The sequence below is a fragment of the Schistocerca serialis genome, chromosome 1 (assembly GCF_023864345.2).
Source record: "Schistocerca serialis cubense isolate TAMUIC-IGC-003099 chromosome 1, iqSchSeri2.2, whole genome shotgun sequence".
Classification (NCBI taxonomy): domain Eukaryota; kingdom Metazoa; phylum Arthropoda; class Insecta; order Orthoptera; family Acrididae; genus Schistocerca; species Schistocerca serialis.
The window spans coordinates 1,132,047,161-1,132,074,962 of record NC_064638.1 but is presented as its reverse complement, the minus strand read 5'-3'; the positions used below and the strand labels follow the sequence as shown (position 1 = coordinate 1,132,074,962).

At 40.5% G+C, this 27,802-nt stretch overlaps 1 protein-coding gene across 1 annotated transcript in view; it reads left to right on the top strand.

Annotated features, from left to right (window-relative positions):
• The window catches only part of LOC126417137 (zinc finger SWIM domain-containing protein 8 homolog), a 516,142-nt gene that overhangs the window by 420,100 nt on the left and 68,240 nt on the right, over nucleotides 1-27,802 (top strand). Inside the window, exons 9-13 of the mRNA XM_050085037.1 lie at nucleotides 4,000-4,345; nucleotides 7,880-8,616; nucleotides 10,937-11,113; nucleotides 12,255-12,441; nucleotides 16,336-16,492. Of these exons, the coding sequence (XP_049940994.1) occupies nucleotides 4,000-4,345; nucleotides 7,880-8,616; nucleotides 10,937-11,113; nucleotides 12,255-12,441; nucleotides 16,336-16,492 (1,604 nt within the window). The remainder of the gene's footprint in view (nucleotides 1-3,999; nucleotides 4,346-7,879; nucleotides 8,617-10,936; nucleotides 11,114-12,254; nucleotides 12,442-16,335; nucleotides 16,493-27,802) is intronic.

The following is a 27,802-nucleotide window of genomic DNA, read 5'->3' as shown; positions in this document are numbered from 1 at the left end:
TTGGTCCAGTGCTGGGTGGTGCTGAGTTGCAGTGGGAATGCTCCTCTGTGTCCAGATGGTGCTACATTGGGAGATGGTGGGTGACTGGAAAGATGTTTGGTGCAAGGTTGGGAGGATAATTTTGGTTTGCAAGGCCTCTGTGAGGGACCACTCTTCACTGCAGATATAATGGCCATGGGTAGTTTGGGCTGTGTGGAAGGGACTTCTTGGTGTGGAATAGGTGGCGGCTGTAGAAGTGGAATCGTTGCTGGTGGTTGGTAGTTTAATGTGGACATAGGTTATGATGTAGCCATCTTTGAAGTGGAGGTCATTATCGAGGAAGGTGGCTTGTTGAATTGAGTAGGACAAGGTGAAGCGAACAGGGCAGAAGGTGTTGAGGTTCTGGAGGAATGTGGATAGGGTGTCCTCATCCTCAATCCAGATCATGACAATGTCATCAATGAATGGGAACCAGGTGAGGGGTTTAGGATTCTGGTTGTTTGGGAAGGATTCGTCTAGACGGTCCATGAATAAGTCGGCATAGGATGGTGCCATATAGGTGCCCATAGCTGTACCCCATATTTGTTTGTAGGTACTACCTTGAAAGGAGAAGTAATTGGGGTTGAGGATACAGTTGGTCATGGCGACTAGGGAGAAGGTTGTTGGTTTGAAATCCATGGGGCATTGGGAAAGGTAGTGTTCAATGGTCATAAGGCAATGCGTATTACGGATCTTGGTGTAATGGAGGTGGCATCAGTAGTGATGAGCAGGGCACTGTGTTGTAAAGGAACGGGAGCTGTGTAGAGTTGGCAGATGAAATGGTTGACTGAAGGTGTTGGTCTATGAGAGTATAGATCCTCTCGATGGGGGCACAGTAACTGGCCACAATGGGGCATCATGGGTGGTTGAGTTTATGGACTTTAGGAAGCATGTAAAAGGTACGAATGCGGGGAGTTGTAGGTGTGAGGTGAGAGATGGACTCTGGGGAGAGATTCTGGGATGGGTCTAAGGATTTGAGGAGAGACAGGAGATCATGCTGGATTTCTGCAATGGGGTCACTGTTGTAGGGTTTGTGGGTGAATGTATCTGACACCTGGTGGAGTCCTTCTACCAGGTAACCCATGCAGTTCAAAACAACAGTGCTGGAGCCTTTGTCAGCGAGTAGGATCATAAGGTCAGGATCAGTTTTTAGGTGGTGGACTGCAGTTCTTTTGGTGGATGTAAGATTAATTTGCATGTTGAGGGATTTGGGGAATGATGTTGAGGCAAGGTTCGAGAGTAAGAAATTCTGGGAAGCTAACAGGGTGATTTAGGGGCAGTGAGAGTGGATCATGATTGGATGGAGGAGTGAACTGAGTCAGGCAGGGTTCAACATTTGTCTTCGGTTGAGTCTGTAAAAGCCTCAGTGACACCCTCGGTATATTTTGAGAGGGATTGCTCGTCATGGCATATGCGACAAGCACGTGTGGCTAGGCTGTATGGAAGGGTCTACTTGGAAAGTGCTCCTCAGCAGCACTTTATTATCCCCCACTCCTACCCTGCTATCCATTCCCCTCCCCACCCAAGCCTCCTCCTTGCCCACCCAGTTGCCTCTCTCGTCATGAGGTGCTGCTGCTGCTGCTGCTGCTGCTGCTGCTGCTGCTCCTCATAGTTTGGGTTCAGCGGCCAGTGACTGTGGTCGTGTGTGTGAGTTGCATTTGCGTGAATGTGTGTGTGTGTGTGTGTGTGTGTGTGTGTGTGTGTGTTTTGTCTATTTTTGACCAAGGCCTTGTTGGCCGAAAGCTTATTTTGTAACAGTCCTTTTGTTGCGCCTATCTGTGACTCAGTATCAACGCTGTATGGTGAGAAGCACCTATCTTTCTATAGCATTTGGTGAATTTTTGACTGTGAAATGGTGTTGACTTTAATGAATCATTAACAAACCATCATTTTGGTATGAAAGTAACACACACAATTGTCATCTGGAACTCAGCTTGGTCACTTAAAATCAAATGCCATGTTTGCTCATGTGTCATACTTCAAAATTTTTAAAAGTAAGACACCTTAGTGGTCAGGTCTGATGTTAATATATCTGCTTCACTCTTGTCACTAATTTGGCCAGAAAAGGTGATGGAACATTTGAAAATCTGGTGACCTGAAAAGTTGTTTCATTAGCTGGCAAAGAATTACGATATTGTCTAGTTCCTGGTAAAGTGTGCACATATTAAAACCACTATTTTTGTAACACTTTATTTCAGTCAATTTCTTCTTTGCTGATGGAAGTAAATTTAATGCCATTAATGCTCTCAGTGTAAAAGAGAAACAGATCAGACTTCCATTCGGGACAATATGCTGTATGCATATATGAAAGATTGGTGGATTGAAAATATTCGACAGACATCCACTGAGTAGAAGGATGCTTTAATAAGCTTTACGCACTCACGTGGCCCAGAAAATTCATTTTTTATCAGGCTTGGGAATCTCTGTTAAAGAAACCCACCAGGAGCTGCTGTTGGACAACTATCAGGGATGGTCCCTATATCGAGGGGAATGCGCGTTTCTTCGCTTTAAAAGAAATCGGCAGTGATTAAGCCATTATTGGCCATAGCGACACATTTACACAATTCCTCATCATTTCATGCAATCAAAAAGTGTGTGCACAAAATATGTTGCACTTTAAACTGGAATTAAACTAGAATGTCAATAGCATTGCACAATAAAATGACATACTCAAAAATCTCTATAATACGAGTCTTTTCCAAAATGTGCCAAACTGCCTGCTATGAACTCCTCCAAAATTGATAGTGGTGTAAAACTTGGAGGCAGTTTATACGATGTGTGTTGCAGCTTTTACGCAACAATTTTACTACTATGATATACAGTCCCATGGTAATGCACAGTTAAATTTTGAAGTTGATAACCAATTTGATTTGTTAAATTTTTTGAGTTGTTCTGACTCGATCTCAGTTCCTAATCTTCAGAATTTTGTATATATTATCCTCCCCACAGAGTCCTACATGATTGTTGAACATAATAAAAGATGCCAGATTTATTTTAAGTACCACGGGAATTTCGAGTGTGTTTTAAATGCACCTCCACGTTTTTGCTGTTGTCTAGGACCTTATATGCAGAATGAAATGTAGCTTTTAGGTGGTTCAGAGCATGGTCTTTTTAATGAATGCTCTCTTATTTTTTCCCCAAGCATTATATTTTCGGTGGAGTTGGCTTCAAATTATTCATCTGTATATTGCTCAAGAAATATTTTATTATTATTGCCATTAAGAGTGTGCAGAAAGCTGTACAAGGTGGCGTAGTTTTGTTGTAATATCCTTTGTTGAGTAGTGTGGCTGGATGTAGTAAAATGCCCTCTTTGAAATAAAAGTTATTTATTACAAGACTCAAACTAAATACAACTTCTGAGAATAATATCTACACAACTTGAGCTCAACAACAGTGTCTTGAGGACCAGCGAAGATTAACGATGACACAGTTCCACAAGGTTTGGAACTTGTTGGCAATCCACTAGTGATGACATGATTGGCAGCTAGACTGTAAGACAGTACCTTGCCTCTTCTATTAACCTCTTAGGTGAGGCAGGGGCCGTACTTGGCCTGCAAAACATTTGCGTAAATGTGGTAGCAGAGATATTCAGGGGCAACCCTGCGTACACCACATTAATTTTTTTCATGAAAATATTGCCAGAGGTGATACGTCTCAAAGTTTCTGAAAGTGCGGGGTACACTTTGGAGTGTTGTGCTATGGGGTGAAACAAATGAATATATCTCTGGAATTGTTGTATTGGCTAAAGTAAAACTTTACCAATGTTCATTGGGAACATGTGCAAATGTTCACACAAAATTTCAGCAGAATCCGTGATGGTCATGCGGGAACCTCTAGATCCTGTGGCATAGCGACCCAACTCTAATGGTTAGATATGTTTGAGAATGGTACATATTTTAATTTGTACCATGATTTTACCTGTTATCTGTATTGGATTGTTTGCTAAAGATTTCCTATTAAAAAGTGCACTTAAAATTTCAGGTGAACTCCTCACAAGCGGTTTTGAATTGTGAACATCCAGCTCAGCCATCACACCATCACCATCACCATCACCATCGACATCACAACAACTTGAACCAGTTCCTCCCTGTCCCACATACACGGCCACACGTGAACTGCCATGGGGGCTCTCGCTCTTCCACGTGTCTGACTACTATAGACTTCCCATATCGAGAGCGTAGGCGGCACCACTCTCGTCACGATTTTGGTGGCCACATTCCAAATGTTGATATGGTGGTACGGTTTCATCGTATTGTACATGGACTTGGGTCACCAGCAGATGGTGATGACACACGTGATGGAAACCGTTCAAGTGTTAGTAGTGAAGGTAAGTCAGTTTTCCTCAAACTATGGGTATTTGTTGTGCTACGATGTGCATTCAAGTTCTAAGGCCTCTTGATTTTTTTTCTAATTAACTACTCACCCGAAAGGGATGAAACTGGCGTTACTTCTCGACGTAATCGCCCTGCAGACGTACACATTTTTCACAATGCTGACACCATGATTCCATGGCAGCGGCGAAGGCTTCTTTAGGAGTCTGTTTTGACCACTGGAAAATCGCTGAGGCAATAGCAGCACGGCTGGTGAATGTGCTGCCACGGAGAGTGTCTTTCATTGTTGGAAAAAGCCAAAAGTCACTAGGAGCCAGGTCAGGTGAGTAGGGAGCATGAAGAAACACTTCAAAGTTGTTATCATGAAGAAACTGTTGCGTAACGTTAGCTCGATGTGCGAGTGCGTTGTCTTCGTGAAACAGCACACACGCAGCCCTTCCCGGACATTTTTGTTGCAGTGCAGGAAGGAATTTGTTCTTCAAAACATTTTCGTAGGATGCACCTGTTACCGTAGTGACCTTTGGAACACAATGGGTAAGGATTACACCCTCGCTGTCCCAGAACATGGACACCATCATTTTTTCAGCAATGGCGGTTATCCGAAATTTTTTTGGTGGTGGTGAATCTGTGTGCTTCCATTGAGCTGACTGGTGCTTTGTTTCTGGATTGAAAAATGGCATCCACGTCTCATCCATTGTCCGTCAGCACTCGTGGCACCCACCTGGATGACACTTTTCGCATTTTCAGGTCATCATGCAGGATTGTGTGCACAGAACCCACAGAAATCCCAACTCTGGAGGCGATTTGTTCAACAGTCATTCGGCGATCCCCCAAAACAATTCTCTCCACTTTCTCGATCATGTCGTCAGACCGGCTTGTGCGAGCCCGAGGTTGTTTCGGTTTGTTGTCACACGATGTTCTGCCTTCATTAAACTGTCGCACCTACGAACGCACTTTCAACACATCTATAACTCCATCACCACATGTCTCCTTCAACTATCGATGAATTTCAATTGGTTTCACACCACGCAAATTCAGAAAACGAATGATTGCACGCTGTTCAAGTAAGGAAAACGTCGCCATTTTAAGTATTTAAAACAGTTCTCATTCTCGCCCCTGGCGGTAAAATTCCATCAGCCGTATGGTGCTGCCATCTCTGGGACGTATTGACAATGAACGCGGCCTCATTTTAAAACAATGCGCATGTTTCTATCTCTTTCCAGTCCGGAGAAAAAAAATCGGAGGCCTTAGAACTTGAATGCACCTCGTAATTCAGTGATACTGTGTGACTAGTGTTGAATAACTTCAAGTTATTTGTACTTTTTATAAATAGCTTAAGATGTGTTTAGGGGATGGTTGATTAGAAAAAGAGATGGCTGATGTCCTTCATAATCTGAATTTGTGTTCTTTGTCTAATGACCTTATATAGATCTATATCTTGTTCACATATAGCAGATATATTATAGTAAATCAGTTCAAACTGTAATAAGTCATCATCGAGAATAAAAGTCTTGTTTTCTTATTATGAAAGTACCATGTCAAGTCATCAATCACACATCATAGTCTCTAAAATTTTAAGTGACCACCATGAGTGGTTGATCATGATGTGACATGTTACTCCCCTAAACAGATAGTTGTGATAATGACTCACTGGTGTTAAAAACCAGTAACTGTAATATATCTTACTAAATGCAATCATGACATTTGTATTTGTATTTCAAACAGATCACATGCTACAGTTTGACACTCTCAAATTTCACTGACCTTTTTGACTGCATGTTAAATACTGATTTCCATTTCAAAGATGTGTACTTGTTTCAAAATTCATTTTATTAAAGATGACATTCAGATCCCAAATAAGTTGTTTCAAGGACAGAGGGTATATTGTTACAAAATCTGTTCACAGACTAATTGAGTTTCAAATGATGTAACTTAACAATTAACATAACAAAAATAAGATGAGTGATTTCAATATCGTATTGTCTACAGTTGCTGTCATGTCAGCTTATAAAGTCAGTTTTCGTTAAAGCAGTAGTCCAGAACATTATACATTACTGTTGGTCACCTAAATACATTCTAAAACTTTTTCTCATACACTCCTTTAAAGATTCAGTACCTATGCTCATTATAAAAATGTGAAGTATTCCCATCAGTATACAAACCAGCGTAATGTCCAAAATTTGCTAAGGAATGTAAGTGATCTGTTGTGCCTCAATCCTTTGCAACTGCTTAGCACCAGCTAGTAGTTTATTTGATAAAAAAATTTTTTTGAACAATAATTGTACTATGTGTGTGTGTGTGTGTGTGTGTGTGTGTGTGTGTGCACAAAATAACAATGTCAAGCACCCAAAGACAAACCCTTAGGGGTGCAAAGTAAATCATGTATCTTCATTAATATCACAAGTTGTGACTGAAGACAGATCTTCAAATTTGAGTTATGTATTTGTAAGTTTTGTGAACATTCAGGGAGCAATTACCCTGTCTTGGAAATTAGTAATAAGATTTACATTAAGCAACTGTGTTGCACTTACAGTATTCAACTGCTGTGTAGTAAAGAGACAACATCACTAGTGTACACGAAGTTCACTCTGCTGGATAGTTCTTCAAAGCTCTTGTGAAAGTCAGCATTGAAAGTTAACAGAGATCCTGTTTGTCAAGAAACTGTATATATGTTGTGATGAAGATAGTCTGGGAGGCAGTGTCTTAAGGATTGACCTAGCAGACATACAGGACATATGACTCTCACCAACCCAGAAAGTGAATGATTTAACAACAAATGAGTCTGATACAGAACAGAACCTGAAAATCTGGAAGCTCCTCAGCTGATTGGACAGCCAATAGTAAGTTGAGGAAGAAAACATTCTGCATGCGGATGGAAAAAGAACTTTTGGCATTTGTGTACCCTCCATGTGTCTGTATGCGTGATCTTGCTGTGGTTCAGACAAAGAAGAGCCTTTCAGAATTCAGCAGATGGACGATAGAAGCATGTGTGACTTGCAGGTTGCATTCCTTTCTGAAACACTTTTGAATTAGTATTTATGACCACTTAATTCGCATCTGGCTGCATTTTATTTGCCTTCAAGTAAAGGCGAAATGGTTTCTTAGCAGGGAATGAAGCTGTATTTTAATAAGGATTTGGTATTATTGGAATGAGATTAGATGAGTTAATTGTGGAGTAGTTTTGCATTAATTGCTGGGAAACAGTGGTTAATTTTCAATTCTTTAATTCTTGGATGGTGAGTAATTTGGGTTTCAGAAGGTGTGAAAGCCGAGATTTCAGCAAGAAAATAAATATTTTCTTGTTGCTTTTATCTTATTTGTACTCAAATGAACTGTCTGAAGCAGTGTAGATTTCACTCATGACGGAAGTGAAAGATACCTTTAGATTACTGAAATGGGTGCATGTGCACATGTTGCATTACAATGAAGTCATTGTTTCTGTACTATTTACACTAACCAGTTCATAACTTAAACAATTTTGCATGTTGAAAATATTTATGGTCTCTAATACTAATCATGAACTATATTAGGTTTCTGTGAAAATGACCCGGATGGTGACATGCTGATGGACAGCAGTGTGCTAATGAGACCGGAACTCCGTATGCCTGCAATGTGTGGTGTCGGGGATACAGACTCTCAGGAGGGAGGCAGCAGCGACTCTGCCAGCAGCATCGGGAGTGGCGTGCATGCAGCAGTAAGAGGTATTCCTGTGGCTGGCAATGAGGCAACTAGTCACAGAATTTCATCGCACCTCTTGCAAAGTGGTCACGATTCAGTGTTTGACCTTCCCGACCTAGATATGGCACGTCACGCTACTGTTTCACCTCGCCGCGATACTGCAGATGCTGATTCAGACACTTCTGCGGGTGGTATTTCGCCCTCCGAAGACATAGAAGGATTGCGGAGGCCGTCCAAAGATGGATCATTTTCTTCATCAAATTCCGACTCCCAGCAGTCTGGAGACGAGTATAACCTTTATTATTACGATCCTAAGGCTTTGACTGCTGGATCGAGTAATAATGCAAATGAAAATTCCAAGTCTGCAGGGAAGAATGATCCTGTGGTACCTGCCTCAGTTTTTGCAAACTTGAGGAAGACTGAGGACCCCTGGGACATCCTGTTTGCTAGAGCAGAGGGTCTACATGCACACGGACACGGGAAAGAAGCCTGCACTCTAGGTGTGCGCCTCGCAGAGGAACTTCTCGCCAACCCTCCGGACCTCATGATCGAGTTGCCACCAATGCCCACAAAAGGGAAGAGAAAGAAGGTAATTTGTTTAGTTTCTATCTCTTTTGACTACTGGTTGCAAATGTTTTTGAAGAAAACTGCCACCTGTTCGCAGTATGGGTCACTCTCTTACTTTCATCTTAGCTAAAAGTCATATTGGATTCAAAAAGTACATTCCCAAGTCGGCATCTCTCACTTAACTGTTGAAAACACATAAATATGTCATTAGTGTTAAAATTAAATCTGTCATCACAGCCAGTAGATTGTTAAAGATTTAAAACAGTTTGGAGTACTTTCTGTCTGTCTTTCCCACAACGTGCCCCACTCATCTGTGCTCTATAATGCATTTAACAGTCTACTCGTTCTGCTCATTTTCTTCGTATATGATATCCTTAGTTATACTACAAGACTTATCTTGAGCTGTAAAATATTCTTGAGTATCAGGTGTTCTCCTGTGTTGAAAATAAGGAATACATTAATTTCAGAGAACCATCTTTTTCATGTTACGGATCTCTTAGTTTCATCTCTAGTAATTATCTGACCGTAATGTATGGTTTGCTATGTGCGAGTTTGGAAATGCATTCCTCAGCGAGTGGCCCAAATGTGTTGATTGTTCTGTTAGTTTTTGACTTTGGTTAGTACAATTTGTGACCTTGCCTCTCTAAAATCCAAATAACTATTATATGCAGTACAGCCCATGATTTACTGTACTGGTTGCTTAGGTTGCCTTGCAGAGATTTTTATTTATTTATTTTTGTTTTTGTCTTAATCTTCTTTCTTTGTGAAGAACATAATAGAAGTTACAGAAAGTTTAAGAGGTCCATTGTGTAAACACTGAGTCAGTATAATGACATGAACCATCTTCCAGGTTAAAACTATGCATCAGACTGGAAATTGGACAGTTATTGTTGCCTTTTCCGGGGCAAGCACTGACAAGGAAGTTAACATAAGTGCACATTACACTGAGGTGACTAAAGTCATGGGATAGTCATATGCACATATGAAAATGGTGGTAGTATCATGTACAAAAGACATAAAAGGACAGTGCATTGATAGCGCTGACATTTGTACTCAGGTGCTAAATGTGAAAAGATTTATGATGTGATTGATTATTGTTGCATGATGGGGATTAAAAGACGTTGAAAGTGGACTGGTAGTTTGAACTATACACATGGGACATTCCGTTGCAGAAATCATTAGGGAACTCTGTATTCCAAGATCCACAGTGGCAAGAGCATGCTGAGGAAACGAAATTTCAGGCATTACTTATCACGGACAGCGCAATGGCCAATGACCTTCACTTAATGATCGAGAGCAGAGACTTTTGTTTGGAGTTGTCAATGCTAACAGACTAGCAACACTGTGTGAAACAACAAAAGAAGGCAATGTGAGATGTACGACAAATCTATCCGTCGGGACACTGTGACAAAATTTGATGTTAATGGGCTAAGGCAGTAGACGACTGACATGAGCACCTTTGCTAACAGCATGAATCACCTACAGCGCCTCTCCTGGGCTTGTGACTGTATCAAGTGGACATTAGACAACTGGAAAACTGTGGACTGGTCACATGAGTCTCAATTTCAGTAGTTGAGAGCTGATGACAGTGTTCAAGTGTGGTACAGATCCCACAAAGCCATGGACCCCAAGTTGTCAGTAAGCCACTGTACAAGCTGGTGGTGGCTTTGTAATGGTGTGAATTGTGTTTATGTGGAATGGACTTGGTCCGTTTGTCCAACAGAACTGATCTTTGACTGGAATTAGTTACATTTGGCTACTTGGAGACCATTTGGCTACCATTCATGTATCTCATATTCCCAAACAATGATGGAATTTTTATGGATGACAATGCACAGTGTTGCCAGGCACAATTGTTCACAATTGGTTTGAAGAACAGTTTGGACAATTTCACCAAATGATTAAGCCACCCAGATCTCTGGACATGAATCCCATCGAATGCTTATGGTACGTAATTGGATCAGTTCCTTCACAAACTCCTGTACTGGCAACACTTTTGCAGTTATGAACAGCTGTAGAGGCAGTATGGCTCAGTATGTTCATAGGGGACTTCCAACAACTGGTTAAGTCCATGCCATGTTGAGTTGCTTCACTACACTAGGCAAAAGGAGGTGCAACACAATTTTATGAGCTATCCCATGACTTTCGTCACCTCAGTGTATGCTGCAGTTCGAAAATTTGATTATAAATTGTGTGTATCTGGAAATACTCCCAAATTGTTTTTCAGTGTTTATCTCATGTTATTGTGCAGCCTATCAGTTATGAATTTCATAATAAATTACTGTTATGTGATGCTTATGGAGTGTGTTCTTATAGATGTGTATTGTGGGGAAATGTTTCAGCAACAAATAAATCCTGTGTCTCATCAAATAAGCTGTCTAGCATCGGCTACACTAGCTAAGTGTGCCTTCCTGTGCACAGTACTGGCAGAAAATCTGGAACATTCCCACCTGGCATTCAGGGTGGGTTTGTTTGGACTTGAAATGGCTCGTCCACCAGCAAGCACTAAGCCCCTTGAAGTGAGTACTAATTTCCCAATTAAGATCATTTGTTGGACTGAAACTATAGTAGTAGCCACATCATAGTTGATAAACAAGTAAGTACCAGGAAATAGGTACTGTGGTGGATAAGACATGTCTAGTCATCTTATTTTTGTTAAAGGGGGTGGGAGAGTGGTGATATACAAGCATAACTCTAGAACGTATGGAAAAATTTTCCAGACTGGTTTTTTTTTGTGTATGCGGCAGTGGGCATGGTAAGATGAAAGAGAGACTTAAAACAGTTAGGAATGGTGGTTTCATTGGGAATGGGAGGGAAAGGAGGTGGTATGTAAAAATAATTGAAAACAGCCAATATTAATGTCAAATCCATTGTGTTTGGTGTTATCAGGCTGATTGGTGACAGTCTTGATAACATTTTCTCCCCCTAGAAGTGTAAGTAGGGGTGTAAAGGGAGTTACTGTTTATAAATTATGGTGTAATTTTTTTGACTATGTGGTAATATTAATGTAACGTAATACTTGAATGTGTGCAGTATTTATAAGTAAGAACGCTATAAAGCATTCCAGTCAGCTCTCACTACGACCACATACAAATGTATGTAGCATTCACAAATTTTGGAAAAGTGCTTTGTTGATTGTGAATGAGAATGGGTTGCAGGAGAACAAGAAAAAGTGGTAGTTACTAGCTTAATATAATGTAAGGTAAGGAAACAGAGGGTGAGCGTAAAGAAGAAAAGATGACAAAGGGTGTAGTGTATGTGAATTACAGAAGAGTGTCGACTGTAAACATTTCTGTCAGTCTCAAATTTTATATTAAATAAACTAATTTTATTAGTTTCTCATCACATGTAATACTTTCCTCAGAACTGTTTTAATCTGCCTAATGTCATTACCCTGTATCTTCATTAATAACCCTTTATGCAACACAATCATCAAAATTTATCTACAATTTCTGATTTTATCTTGGAAGTAAAAATTTCCTTCTGTTGCACATTTTTGTAGTATGCATGATATGAAAATATTCACACACAAAAGCCTGCTGCCTTTTCTTCTTTTCGTTTCTTCTTTTTTTTCTTCTTCTTCTTCCGTGTTTTTTTTTTTTTTTGCAGTTTCAGGAAGAGCAACACATTAAAGAAATTATTACTGGTTTCTATTTTCAGGTGAAACTAGCAAATCAGGAGTCAGAATTAGTAAGTCTCTTGAAGCGCATCCCTTTAGGAGCTTGGGAACTTAAAATTATTCGGGAACGTGCAGAGCAACTAAAAGACGGAACATTGCGATCTCGTGGGGAAGCTCTGCTCCCAATCATGCTTGCCAGCTATCTTTTTGATGTGCTTGTCATGCCAGGTATGTTATCTGTTAACTTTGTTCAGTTTCCAGTTAGATTTTTATTTCTTTCCGTTTAGCATGCCTTAGTTCACTTGGCCTGATCATAAGCTGCAGTCTGTTTAACTTTTACTTCTTCTAGTTCATATTTTATAACATTTTCATTGAACTGGTGTTAGTGCTACCATTTTGATATGTTGTATGTATTTTGTATTAATCAGTAGAAAGTTAACATTTAAACTTAGAAGGAATCACAAGATGAATATGCATACATAGGTGGAAAGACATAAAAAATGGTTTGGAGTTGATATAGAGGGGCATTGAGGGGAAATGCCTTGGTGATGGAAATATTGTTATGTTGCAAGCACACTATAGTCCAAATGTGAAAGCAGGGTCATCAGTGAAATACAACACTTAATACTAAAAGTGTGTTTATTATGAGCAACAGTGTACAGACAGAACAGAACTGAACCCCTAGGTGGAGAGTGTAGCTATTTATACGAACACTGAATATTCCAGAATATACAAACACCACAGAAATCAGAAATTTTGATAACCTACCAGCAGTGACAAATACTAAATGACAAGTAACTTCTTTGCCACACAGCATGCAGCACAGCTCTTGGCATAGCTCCCTCTCTCACAGAAACACTGACATGCAGTTTCAGAAGTTCTCATATGAGCTGACTACAGCATCCTGAATCCAAGTCTTATCAGTAGCCCTCTGTTATGACAAAGCTGGTGGATTCTCACATCCTGGTTACGTTGTCACACTGTATTCACTATGACAAGCATCAAAGGAAGTTCCTTCCATCAAAGCTTCACGATTGTTCACCAGGACTTAAACTTCCTTAAACAAGAAGCTCTCGTCATCGATGTGAGTGGCAGGACTGTAATAGTTCTTCATACAGAGAAAACGGAAATCATCTATACACTTTTGCCTTCTTGGCTGATGGCCTTAATCTTCAATTTTCTTTATGACGTCCAGCAAGCAACAAAGGATACGATACGGTCCAAAATAGCCCTTCAGTAACTTTTCCAATACTTAACGTACAAGGGTAAAAATCAATATCAGTTCTGCCAGGCTGTAACACACTGGCTGCTTCTAGGCATTATAGGGCTCTTTGTCTTTCTCCTGGGTGTCCACAGTTCATAAGTGAGTCAGCTGTCTTGCTTCTTCAGTCTCAGTGATGAAGTGTTTCACATAGTATCATTGGCTGAAACGGGAGCAGTCTATTGGTAGTTGTTTTGGCCTCTGTGACTTTGGAGCAGAAGAAATGCTTTGAAGCCTTTGGTGTCTGGCTGCATAGGCCAGCCTGAGTGCAGTTCTACAATTGTTAGGACACTAGACTCACATTTGCCAGGATGATTGTTCAAACTCCCTTTAGGACCTCTAGGCTAAGATTTTCTGTGGCATCCGTAAACTGATTATGTTAAATGCCTGGATTGATGATGATTATGAAGTCCTGTACTCTGTGACAGAGCGTAGGGGAACAATGTGGGAGACCAACACCGCCGTGCTAGGCAAGGTCCTAGTGGAGATGGTTTGCCATGACGACGACGACACAACAACACCCAGTCATCTCGAGGCAGGGAAAAATCCCTGACCCCGCTGGGAATCGAACCCGGGACCCCGTGCTCGGGAAGCGAGAACACTACCGCGAGACCACGAGCAGCGAGCCTGGATTGGGTCGTGTTAAAAAGGAAATGGCAGATTTCCTTCCCCATACTCTCATCTGTTAACGACCTGATCATTGGTGAAACGTTAAAACCTGATCTTCCTTCGTTCTGCATTAGTCAGTGCTTTAAACTGCAGAAATGCTGAATAACTTTGTAGTGTTACTACTTGCTACCAGCACTTGTGAAAGTGAAGATTATAACTTATAGCAGATTACGTTTGTGTTCATAGCAGATTAAGTTGGATAGCAATAACATACAATAGAAAATCCAGGATGGAATGTAACAATATTACGAAAGTTGTCACTCACCATATAGCAGAGATAGCAGCTAATTCTCTTAGTTTCACAGCAGTGATAAAAAATAGTGGTGTTCTGTGCGTAACTTTTGGCACAGTTTGTGTTTTGCTAAGACAGTTTCCGCTATATGGTGAGTAGTGACTTTCCTTTTCATAATATTAAACAATAGAAAATCCAGGATGGAATATAACAATACCAGAGAAGGAAAGTTGCTACTCACCATATAGCGGAGATGCTGAGTCGTGATAGGCACAATAAAAAGATTCACACATTTAAAGCTTTCGGCCATTAAGGCCTTGGTCAACAGTAGACACACACACACACACACACACACACACACACACACACACGGGCGCGCGCGTGTCTGCAGTCTGAGAGCTGAAACCACCAAGGCCTTAATGGCCAAAAGCTTTAATTGTGTGAATCTTTTTATTGTGCCTATCGCGACTCAGCATCTCCGCTATATGGTGAGTTGCAACTTTCCTTCTCTGGTATTGTTACTTTTCATAATATTGTTACATTCCATCCTGGATTTTCCATTTCTGATTTTTGCGTGATGGCTTTTTTCCGATCCTAACCCAGTGCTGCTTTCCTTTGTTACTATTTCCTAATGCATCACTATACTCAATGTCCATCCTTCTTTCCCGTTTTTCTCTTGTTGCCTCACTCTCCGTTATATGGCAAGTGGCAGCTTTCTTTTTCATAATGTAGTAACATACAATAAATTATCATGATACTGATGCTGACTTCGCAGGCTTGTGCAACTGACTAGTTTTAGAATTATGACAATCAAAATTAGTATGTAGTTACAGTTTTAACAAATTTATGGTTACAAAAGTTAATTTTAGTTCAGTTAGATTTCGTTTGACCATACATTATAAAATGTAAATACATATTGATTACTCAAAATAATATAGTATTAGATGATTACACCTGAAATTTGTAAAATACACCGCTTTGACAATATGTAAGCATCAAAAGTTTTAGTTAAACAATAAATAATTCATCTTCAGTTTTGCTGACATTTACATTCTATTACAGCATTTTATATTTTTGATTGGTATGTATGACTTCCACATAACTTAAGTGTGAAATAGTAAATACAGTAATGTTTACATGACTGACTTTTACATGTATAAAAAAAGAACTGGCAGTTAGTGGTGACAAATTTAAAAGTAACAAGACAGAATGTGAGGGTGAGTGTTTGGTGAATACAATGTTGGTCACTTGAGTAAAGTCTCTCTTGGTCTGCCACATTGCAGCCTGAATTAGAAAACATACATGAAACAGAATGAATAACATCAAAAAAAGACCCTTATGAAGTTTCAAGGTGCATTTATTTTTTAGTGGGGAATTTAAGAAAAATGCAATAGTTGTCTACATACATCTGCCAAAAGGGTGATAAGATCAGTTTAATTAGAATAAGCACAGGTCTATCATTCATCTGTCATTGCACTAGTGAATGAAACTGAAAATCTCGTGGAGTATCTTGAGAATGAAAGGAATTTTTCCCTAGTGCACTACAGTGTTTTTCTAAGATGTGTGTTGATTGAAGAATCAATACTGTATTGATAAAAAATGTAATAAAATGGATGAAATCGTAATGAAACAATACACTAATTTTATGGTAGAGTATTAGTGGCTGACAGTTGCTTTACAGAAAGAAGTTGTAGCTGTAGTTGTTGGCAGTAAGTTTAGGATTATTTTTTGTCTTTAATTGCTTTATTATTACTGCTGGAAATTGGTCTTAGAAGTGCAGAGCAATAGCAAACTTGACTTTTATGTTTCAAAAGTATTGCTTGTTAGATTGGCATGAGAGCAGATATGAAATACTTCGTTACTGTCAGATGACTTCTAACCATAGATAGTACAAAATAATAATACTGTATTTGACTAAAAGTGCACAATGCTGATTGACATTGTTTATAAATTTAAACAGGAGGACGGGAAGTGAGGTGTCAGTTGCAGAATCAGTCACTGCGGTTGCCGACAGATGAGACTCTGGGTTTTGAGGCTGCAGTTGCTGCTCTTGGCTTGAAAGCTAATGTGTCGGAGGCTGACCACCCACTCCTCTGTGAGGGAACTCGAAGACAGAGGTCGGTAATAGTACTCGTAGTCTTAAAAATTAGATTGTGAGAATTATTTGTGCAGGGCGTGCCAAAAAGAGTTGGGTGTTTTTAGTTAATACCAGCTCTCCAATTTAACATTTCAATTATTACATAGTGACACATTGTTGTCTATGCAATATCTTTTCAGTAGTAATGGAACTGTATTTGTGTGAGCACTGTGCATTTGTTATGAAAACATTTTCTAAAAGTGGGGCTCTTGTGTTTTATCTCAACAGCAATTCAGCCATGACTTCAATTTAGGTTGTAAAAGACATGCGATTTCCTAACACAATTTTGTTAAGAGTGAAAAACTTCAGAATAACAGGTTCAACTCTAGAACAAAAGTCAACAGGTCATCCATTGTCAGTCAGAAAACCAGGGAACATTGAACAAGTAAGACAAACTGTGGGGCCTAGACTGTACTGCCCAGATGAGAAACACACTTCTGCTATGCATCCCTCTGATAGCAGCATAAGATGAGTACTTAATTATAATCTGTTTTGCACTACTTACAAAATATTCATGGTTCAAAAGGCACAAGGTGATGCTAAAAACATGACGTTTCCTGGAACAGATGCTTGAAGTGACGGCATGTGACTTGGTTCTCATGACGAGCGACTGACTCATTCCAGTTAATTAGTTGTGTTAAATAGCAAAATTGTGCTGTTGATATATTCCACATAATTTTGTTTATCATGAATTTGGTCTGTGGAATGAGGAACTTGCTAACTCAGATTAAAACATGAAAGGCATGCACATATATTCTCTTCACAGTGACTGAGTGGAGTCGAGTCATGAAGTGTGTGATTGGGCCCTGCTTCTCTGATGGGAACAGTGGACAAATAGTTATGGAGACTGCAGAATGTAATCAGTGAACACTTGAAAATTTCCTGGTACCCGATTCAGAAGTAGTTACTGAAACTGCTTGTGGTTCTGGCTAGATGGGAAACTGCTTATATTGCAACATTGTGATGAATTCTATGGGATTAAATTTCTTGGTCACCTGATTTATTGTGATGTTGGCGATGGGGATTAAATTCCCTGGTCACCAGGTTTCTCATAATGTTGTCAGTGCGTGGCCCGCATTCTTCCCCTAACTTAGCATTTCTGTCTTTCCTTTAAAGTGAGGTCATGCATAAACGAACCACTTACATTGGTAACTGGACAAATTTGTAGGGCCCATATAGCAAAAATGGATACTAGTTATATGACAATGTTCGGAAATATTTAGATTGTAGAATAAAGGCTTCTTTTTGACGGCTCTTAAATGTCTTATGTACCCCAATACACCATATCAATAAACATCTTAAAATATTGTGTAATAAAGACTCATTTTTCTTTGCAGCTTGAAGTGGTTATGGCTTTCACATTAAAACAGGGGTTATGTGAAAGTTTTGTGGAAGTAGTTATTATTGTGAAACCCCTTCAGTGGATTTTTTAACGCGTGTAATTTTGTAAAATCAGAGTTCAGGAAGTGTCATTCATGGGTTGATTATTTTCCTGTATTTTAAAATATAGTTCAAATTGCTATTATTCTGAGTCATTGTAACATTTAAATAGCATTTACAGTCAGTATTCTCACATTGTATCTGTTATTTTATGTGATCATTAAATATATTTTTATTTAATCATTAAATATGAAGGTCTGGTCATGTGATCGAAAATGCTCTGTTGTTGGCTAGCGTTGTGGTGACGTCACAGACTAGGATTAAGACTAAGCTATACATGTGTTATAGGCGCGTTAGCCAAAGTAATGAGGTTTTTACATACTTTTTCTGCAAATGGTTTAGCTATTTAGTGATAGAAAATTCAATTACAACTTTTAAGTAACAATAGAAAGGAATTTTGTGAACGACGATAGTGGAAGCCTTGCGAAAGTTGATGCGTTTGCTCCACCCATTTAGAGCGGCGATATGTGTGACGACAGATATTCTTTTCCCTGTTGCCTGTAACATCATTAAACTCGCTCAAAACAAAAGAATTATTGAACTGTTGCAAATGGGTTCGTATATTATAACTAGATTGTTGACTGTCATTTGTGAGCTGCGACCCAAAACACAATAAAATTATTCTTGGCCAAGCTTGGTGCTGATTTCCTTTCTAGAAGACATACAGCACACATTCTGCATTCAGCAAGCATTCAGTGGCACAACTGATAGTGCATCTGACTGTAGATCAAGAGGTCACTCGTTCGAATCCTGAAAGGGTAATATGTTTTTAAAACTTTTACATGAAATGCAAAAATAGCGTTAGTAAAAATTGATTGTAGCGGTTATTTCGATTGTCGGATGTATTACATATAGCCTCACATTAGTCTTGGAAGTCTAAGCAATGAATACACAATAATATTCTGTTTCTGATCAGTGTGGTGAAGTTTTGTAATTACGATTTAATTTTCATATGAGAAAACTGTCAAATAGTTTTAAAAATTGGTTAAAATGTTATTTTGGATTAGATTCGAACCAGCGATCCATGGACATTATCTTATAAACTGCTCTAACTGGACACCATCTTATAAACTGCTCTAACAACTGTACTACTGAATAATTCAGATGTAGGTGGGTAAAATTTTTGCTAGAAGTTTAATTTCATTGAATGACACTATTCTTGGTTGTAACAGCGGGAAAGCATATCTCAGATGTAGGTTAATGTTAACTTCACAGTGCAACATATTTTTGATTAAGTTAGTGAACTTGTGCGTCAACGTGGTGGCAATTTGCTGGTACAGTGCAACAACATTTTATGCATCTTCTCATTCTGTGGAAAACTCTGAAACAACTTTTCAGGAGTTTGTATGGATGTATTTGTACAATATGACACTGCACACCATTTGTGAAACATTTCCCGAAATGTAAATTGCGAAACAAGATATTGCTGTGAATTAGCATTATGACAGTAGGACCAGCCAGTGACATCACGGGCATCACATGACTTGAATTTAGTGTTTCAGTGGGTTTTCAGATTATTTGAATTTCATTTTTGTTTTTTACAAAAGAATACTGAAATTCAAGAGAAAAAATGTTATGTTAGGAGCATAAAATAACGTAATTAATCATTTGAGATAATTTCCAGTAAACAGTCAAATACACCCTATTCATGTACAGGCAATGGGAGAAATGCATTGACATATCAGTCAGGAGATGTCATACTAGAACACTGTTATCTGGACCAAAGTCTAAGATTGTTACAAAAAGGCTTCTAGGAATTACTAGATAGAGCCACTTGTGATATAGTCTTCTGCATTTGTCATATCTTACGCAGATGAAAAAGATCCTTAACTCTCATGATCCTTTCGTTTTACTCCAAGTACCTGAAATTATTCATAGCTACTTTAGCATGCTTTAAAAGCCTATGGTTTCTTGCATTTTTAGTGAAAGAAAATCAGTTTTACTCAAGGTTCTGAATTGTTTATATTTTTGCAAAGTATTATATATCACAGCCCCAGTCAGATAACTATGGATATTGTGTGAAGGTGTTGCTGTAAAATAAACTAAAACCCCCTTTTTACACTTTTCAGCAGATTAGCCCATAAAAGCATAAAAAGCAGGAAAGTGTAGAATACAGGAAAGCACTGGAAACACAACAGTTGAAAATGAATAAGTTACTCATACTGACACTCTCTTTTATATTGTTCAGAATAGGAAATTAAAACAATTTAAACTTATCCTATAAAAGAAAAAGTCTGAAATATTTGTCTTTGCGTCTTTCTAACAGCAATTCTCTCTACTCTTTCATGAACTCGCATCAAGAAGATATTGATGTTGTAATATGAGATGTTCTAATGTGAGCTAATCATTATAAATTTATCCTAAATAAAACTTGTAACACAATATTGGTTAAAACACTAAAGTTGGCTGTCTTTGTAACCAGAGAACAATAGGCACAAAATCTATAGCTTGTTGCCAACAAGGTGGTCACTTGGCTCATGGATGTCCTGGGTGAGAAAGAGGGCGGAAATTTTCATGTTATGGAGCATCTTGAGGAGGAATGTTTCTGTCTGACATCAGGTCATACCTACCTAAAACTGCACACCTAGTATGGATTTGTGTATTTCATGTCAAGAGTGACAACAGTTCATGAAAGCCCATTAGAGAGACTGCCACCTTCAAAAGCAATGTTTATTTGTATAAATGACTGTTAAATTAAATTAAAGCTCTTGTAATGCAACACAATGAGCAGAAGGAAGGTTGCTACTTGAATCACTAGTGTCAGATCATGATTATTATTATTAAGGCAGTGCCTTTCCCACCCTTCCAAGCACTGTGAATATATAATACAGGCGGCCGTGATCCAACAAGCTGATAATGAAAATCTTGCTTAGTGCGCTAACACTATGTTACATGATCAGTAACTTTGCGTGTAGTCTGTTTTTCCTGTGTTGTTCCAAGGCTGACTTTGAGCAGAAATATGATGCACTTTTTTCAGAAATTGTGTGAAAATTAATGTTAAAGGTCATGATAACACTAAAGAAAACTTAAGATGTGGGAAATATGACACGGCGTTGTTAATGATGGGAAGGCATTTTATTGAGAGAGTAAGACTTCTTTTGGGACTGACAAAAATGAATGTAAAAAGTGAGAGAGCATAATATGCGGGAACGTAACAATGGGGTTTTGCTGTAATTTTTACACCCCCGTAATATGATCACTACACAGCATTTGGTGGTCTGCTTTTTGTCAGGGAAGGCAGTGTTGTTTCATGTTGCGTAGCCATTAAGTAGTTGTAGATGATTCACAACCAGTTTTTCATGGCATGTTGCTGTGAACTTCGCTGAGAAATAAATCTAGGATTATTTTTCTGCATTGGAGGTGTAAACACTTCATATTTTCCTTGTTATATTGGCACTCTCTGTACAATAGAAAACTATTTTCCCCAGGTATTTTGAGCATACAGAAAAATACATTTCTCTATCACTTCAGCAATTTACTGACAATTCTTTTAGTGTGTGTGTGTTGTAACTATGGTTGGTTTTCAAACTTTAGCACAACCTAGTGTAATTTTCAAAAACTGTGCTGAATGAAAGGCACATGAGGTGACACAACAACAATGTATCACTCGTTTCGTACTTTAACAAACTACCAGGTGGCCCACCGGAAGGCCCATCATACATCTACATCCATATAACTTACAGAAACTCTTCTTCAAACATGCATAGCCATTAGTGGACAGTCAAACGCTAGTTGATTTCTTGAAAAGTACATCACATAAAATGGCTTTGAAGATGCATTGGTGAAGATGTTCATGGAAGCTCGTCATTAAAATCTCGGTCATTTCTGAGGCATGGTCTCCCTCTCTCTTCCCAGATCGTGCTTTCAACTCATTATTTTGTAGTCACTGTGAAAAAACTTATTTCTTGAGATGATCCCATACAGAAGAAAATCGGGAACTGTCAGATCAGGCAATCTCACCATAGGGATACATCACCGAATTGTGAGAGTAATTGATGTGGAAAGTGTTGCCTCTGTGTAGTCATTAAATAACAAGCTGTAGCTTCATCTTACTGAAACGATATCACATTTAGCCAGCAATGTCCCTACAGCTGTGGGATGAAAAAAACTATTAATTATGGCTGTACACTGCTACGAATTGGCACTCACTTGCTGGCTGTGGTTATCTTAAAAAACCTGCCCAATGATTTCAGTGGATTGTCCAGTAGCCTTCTCATGGACGAGCTGCAGATTTGTGTCATAGTAAAATCTGAAGAGAGAGAGAGAGAGAGAGAGAGAGAGAGAGAGAGAGTGTGTGTGTGTGTGTGTGTGTGTCTGTTGCATATGTCTGTCTGTTGTTGGCGAAGGCCTTAATGGCTGAAAGATGTAATTGTGAGAGTCTTTTTGTTGTGCCTATCTGCAACTCAGCGTCTCTGCTATATGGTGAGTAGGAACTTTCATTCTCATAATATTAGTACAACAAAAAGACTGTCAGACAAAGCTTTTGGCCACACAGGGTTTCATCAGTATAGAAAAAGTACATGCATGCAAACATCCCCCCCCCCCCTCACACACACACACACACACACACACACACACACACACACACACACCCACACCCACACACACACCCACACACACACGTGCACCACAGTTTCTGGCTGCCGAGGCCAGACTGCGAGCAGTAGCACATGATGGGAGAAGCAAACAGGGTGGTGGGGGTATGGAGGAGGCTGGAGTGGGGAGGGGAAAGGATAGCAAGGTAGAGACGGGGGACAGTAAAGTGCTGCTTGTGGGAGCATATAGGGCAAGGTGGGAAAGGGTAGGGCAGCTAGGTGCAATCAGAAGGTTAGACGGAGGGCAGGGGGATGGAGGGGTGGGGGTGGGGGGGGGGGGGGAGGAAACGGGAAAGGACAGAAGTAAAAACACCATGGCATGTGTTGGTGGAATAGAGGGTGCTGGAATGGGAACAGGGAAGGGAGTGGTTGGTAAAGGACAATGAATAATGAAGGTTGAGACCAGGAGGGTTACAGGAATGTAGGGTATATTGTAAGGAGAGTTCCCACCTGCACAGTTCAGAAAAGCTGGTGTTAGTGAGAAAGATCCAGGTGTCACAGGCTGTGAAGAAGTCATTGAAATGAAGGACACCCTGTTGGGCAGCTTGACAAGTAACTGGGTAGTCCAGGCTGTTTCTTGGCCACCACCTTGTTGGTTGTCATACCCATGTAGAATGCAGCACATTGGTTGCAGCTAGTTTGTATGTCACATGACTCATTTCACAGATAGCCCTGCCTTTGTTGGGATAGGTGATGCTAATGACCAGACTGTTGTAGGTAGTGGTGAGAAAATGCATGGGACAGAGAATATGATCCATGAGCCAAAGGATTTGTAGCAGGGGTTGTGTAGGGATGGACAAGGATAAGGTGTAGGTTGTGGGAGGAGTGGGAAGGATAGTGGCTAGGACATTTCTCATTTCAGGGCCTGATGAGAGGTAGTTGAAACTCTGATGGAGAATGTGATTCAGTTGCTCCAGTTCTGGGTGGTACTGAGTCAGAAGGGAATGCTCCTCTATGGCTGGCTAGTAGGATTTTGGGAGATGGTGGGTGACTGGAGGGACACGGCATGGGAGATCTCTCTCAGTACAGGGTTGGGAGGGTAATTATGGTCTGTGAAGGCTTCAATGAGGCCCTTGGTATATTTTGGGAAGGACTGCTCATCACTACAGATGTGACGGCCACGTGTGGCTAGTTTGTATGGAAGGGACTTCTTGGTATGAAATGGGTGGCAGCAGCTGTCGAAGTGGTGGTATTGCCAGTGGTTCGCAGGTTTTATAGGGATAGAGATACTGATGTGGCAGTCTTTGTATGGAAGGGACTTCTTGGTATGAAATGGGTGGCAGCAGCTGTCGAAGTGGTGGTATTGCCAGTGGTTCGCAGGTTTTATAGGGACAGAGATACTGATGTGGCAGTCTTGGAGGTGAAGATCAACATCGAGGAAGGTGGCTGTTGGATTGAGGAGAACCATGTGAAGCAAATGCCGTTGACGTTCTGGAAGAATATGGATAGGGTGTCCACGTTCTCAGTCTAGATCACAAATATGTCAGTAATAAATCTGAACTAGGGGAGTGGTGTGGGATTCTGTGTGGAGAGGAATCCTCTAGATTGCTCATGAATTTGTTGGCATAGGATGCCCCCTGAATAGGTTGGCATAGGAGGTGCCACACAGGTTCCCACTGCCATACCCTGGATTTGTTTGTAGGTGATGCTTTCAAAGGAGAAGTAACTGTAGGTGGGGATATAGTTGGTCAAATGGACTAGGAAGGAAGTTGTAGGTTTGGAATCTATTGTGTGTTGGGAATGGTGGTGTTAATAGTGGAAAGTATATGGGCCTTGGGGATGTTAGTTTAAAGGGAGGTGGCAACAGTAGTGATGAGCAGGGTACCATGTGGTAAAGGAACAGGAGCAGTGGAGAGTCAGTAGAGGGAATGCTTGATATCTTTTATATACAACCTCTGACAATAAAGTTCGGTGAATGAGGTCAGTACAGTCAATCAGGCAACACTGGTGACACACAAGGGTGCACTTGCGTAGCGGCCGGTGTTGACAACTTGACCCCAGTATAGTTCAGTTGAGCATCATGTGTGTTCTGTGTTAGACCTGTTGGACAAAGTACTTGTTTAATGCATTGGTTCTGGACTGAGAACAGGACAATGAACAAGCAAATGATCAGTTTAAATGCTGGTATGTGCTTATGGGGATTGATCACTGTCCATGATGTGTGTGTACGAATGGTTTGCCCGTTGTAGAGGAGGCCAGGAAAGTGTTTTTACAATCCCCATAGTGGATGACCGGTGACCACCATCAGTGTGATGAGAACATTGAGAAAGTGAGGACATTAATCATGAACGACCATTGACTAACTGTGCGCATGATAGTGGATGAACTGCAGATGAACTGGGAATCTGTGCAACAAATCCTTACCCAGGAGTTAGGGAAGAGGAGAACGTGTTCTCATCTTGTGCCACATCACTTGACCGCTGATCGGAAGCAGGCATGTTTAGAGGCTTCACAGGATTTTGTCAAAACGGTGGATGCAACACCCAATTTCTTGAATCGTATTGTCACTGAGGATGAAACCTGGCGTCTTCAGTACGACCCTGAAACGAAATGGCAAAGCTTGGAGTAGTGCTCTCCGACATCACCTCATCCGAAAAAAGTCAGAGCCGAAAAATCACGCATCAAAACGATGCTCATCACAGTTTTCGATTGTCAAGACATTATTCACAAGGAATTTCTGCTTGAGGGAACGATATGAAATGCTGCACGGTATGTTGAAATTTTGACCCATTTCATGCGACGTCTACGCAGCGTATTACCCCAGTATGTACAACGAGGTTCCTGGTTTTTTGTTCATGATAATGCTTGCCCACACACTGCCAATACCAATGTTGTCAAGCAAATCCTGGCAAAAAAGGGGTGGTGCAACTTGAACATCCACAATACTCACCGGATCTCAATCCTCCAGACTTCTTCCTATTCCCTCGATTCAGACATGCTTTGAGAGGAAAGAGATTTGACGATATTCCTGACATCCAACGAAACATGACACAGCTTTTGAACACCATCCCAAAGCCAGACTTCGTGCAAAGTTTCCAGGACCTGTATCGTTGAGCTCAGCGGTGCATAGTTATGGGAGGTGACTATTTTGAAGGACAGTAAGGTAACTGTAGTTCATAGTTTATCTATGTTAATGTCACAGGACTATTCACTGAACTTTATTGTCGGAGGTTATAGAAGGGTAGATTGTGGGTAATAGTGTTGGTGTACGAGAGCAGAGATGCTGTCAGTGGGGGTACAGTAACTGGCCACAATGGTCCTAGGTGGTTGGGTTTTTGGATTTTAGGAAGCATGTACAAGGTAAGAGTGCGGGGCGTTTTAGGGGTGGGGGCAGAGGTGGACTCTGGAGAGAGGTTGTGGGTGGGCCTAAGGATTTGAGGAGGGACTGGAGATCCTTCTGGATTTCCGGAATTTGGTCACTGTGGCAGTGTTTGCAGATGGATGAATCTGACAGCTGGTGGAGTCCTTCTGCCGGGTAATCTGTGCGGATCAAACCAACAGTGGTGGAGCAGCAGGTAGGATTATGAGGGACGGATATCAGTTTTTAGGTGGTGGATTGCGGTGCTTTCTGTGGACATAAGATTAGCTTGTATGTTGAAGGATTTAGGGAATGATGGTGACACACTGTTCAGATTTTGGTGGCAGTGGTACTGGATCAAGATTGGATGGAGCAGTGGACAGAGTCAGGCAGGGTTCATCATTGGTCTTCGGTTGAGTGTGATTAGTAGGGTTGGTGGTAGAAAAGTTTTTCCACTGTAGTGATTGGGAGAACATCTTTAACAAGTCCTGAATGACTGAATTTGGGAGTGAGGAAAAGGCAATGCCTTTGGAAAGGACTGATATTTCTGTGAGACTAAGTCTTTTGGAGGAAAGGTTCATGACTGTGTTTTGGGTCAGTGTAGATTCTGGATTCTGTATGGTGGTCGGAGTGAATTTGTAAAGGTAGGGTAAATGTAGTGGGGCTTGTCAGATATGAGGGAATGTGGGGTAGGTTTGGAGGTAATAGTAGAGATGGTGGATAATGGTAGTCAAAGGTGGGAATAGGAAGTGAATGGGGTGGAGGGCTTGTGCATGCTGCTCTAGTTCTTGGAAGGTAAGAATTTCAAAGTGTGATATAGGATCCAAGAGTTTGGGATTGCATAGCAGAAGAATTTTACATATGGAGAGGAGATATTGGAAAGAGGTTGGCCCTGATTGATGGTTTTGACGGAGTATGTTGGTGAGGGTTAAGGACTGGCAGAATCTGAATAGACAGAGGTCATTGCGGAAGGAGGGGTTGCAGCTGGAGATGGGTAGTTTGATGGCAAGGCCATTTAGGAGGATTCCATGAGCCAAGCAACAACAGCGGGAACAGTGTGTGGGACTGGGTTCTGACTAGGGATGAGAAAATTGTTCTATATTGATGTGGATAAAAGGAACAAGGATTCATGGTGGAGGAAAAAACGCCTAAAACTACATAAATAACGTGGAAATGTGTCTGAAAAAAATTTGCAAAATTTACCAAAACCTGTGGAAAACCACGAAAATGGTGAAACATATGAAATAGGGGGAAACAAGATAAAATCCCAATATTGAAAGCCAAAAACCAACTGAAATCGACATGAAAGCACTAAGAGATTGAAGAAAAAATAAGTAAAAGATTGTAATGTGGGTTGCAGGTCTTTGGGTGAATAAGTCTGAAGAAGGGAAATGACAGATACGACTAGATTAGGTGAAGTTAGTTTGTGCGAACTGGATAGAGAGGAGTAGTAGTGTGTGTGTGTGTGTGTGTGTGTGTGTGTGTGTGTGTGTGTGTGTGTGTGTGTGTGTGTGTGTGTGTTGGGGGGGGGGGGGGGAGGTGAGTGGGGGAGGGGGCATTTGGTAGGATGAGATAAAAGTTCTTGTGGCACAGGAAGATACTGAAAACAACACACAAAATACAAAATAGTGATGTGGGAAGAATGACCTGTTTGAAGGTCCAGGAGTAATGATATCAGTGGGAGTAATGTAGGGCATGAGATGCTGCATGAACGATCAGCGCGGTCATGCAGGTGTCGGTTGATATAGTGTGGCTGTTAAGTAGGGCATGCAGTGCGATCTGGAAGGTGACAAATGCAACACAGGAAAGAACAAAAATAAGGATGGACACTGAGTACAGAAATGCATTAAAAAGTAGTAACAAAGGAAAACAGCCCTGGGTTACAGGGTGGAAGAAAAGCTGTCTGGCAGAATCAGACAACAATAGTTTGTCTGTTCACTTGTATGGCCACTGATGA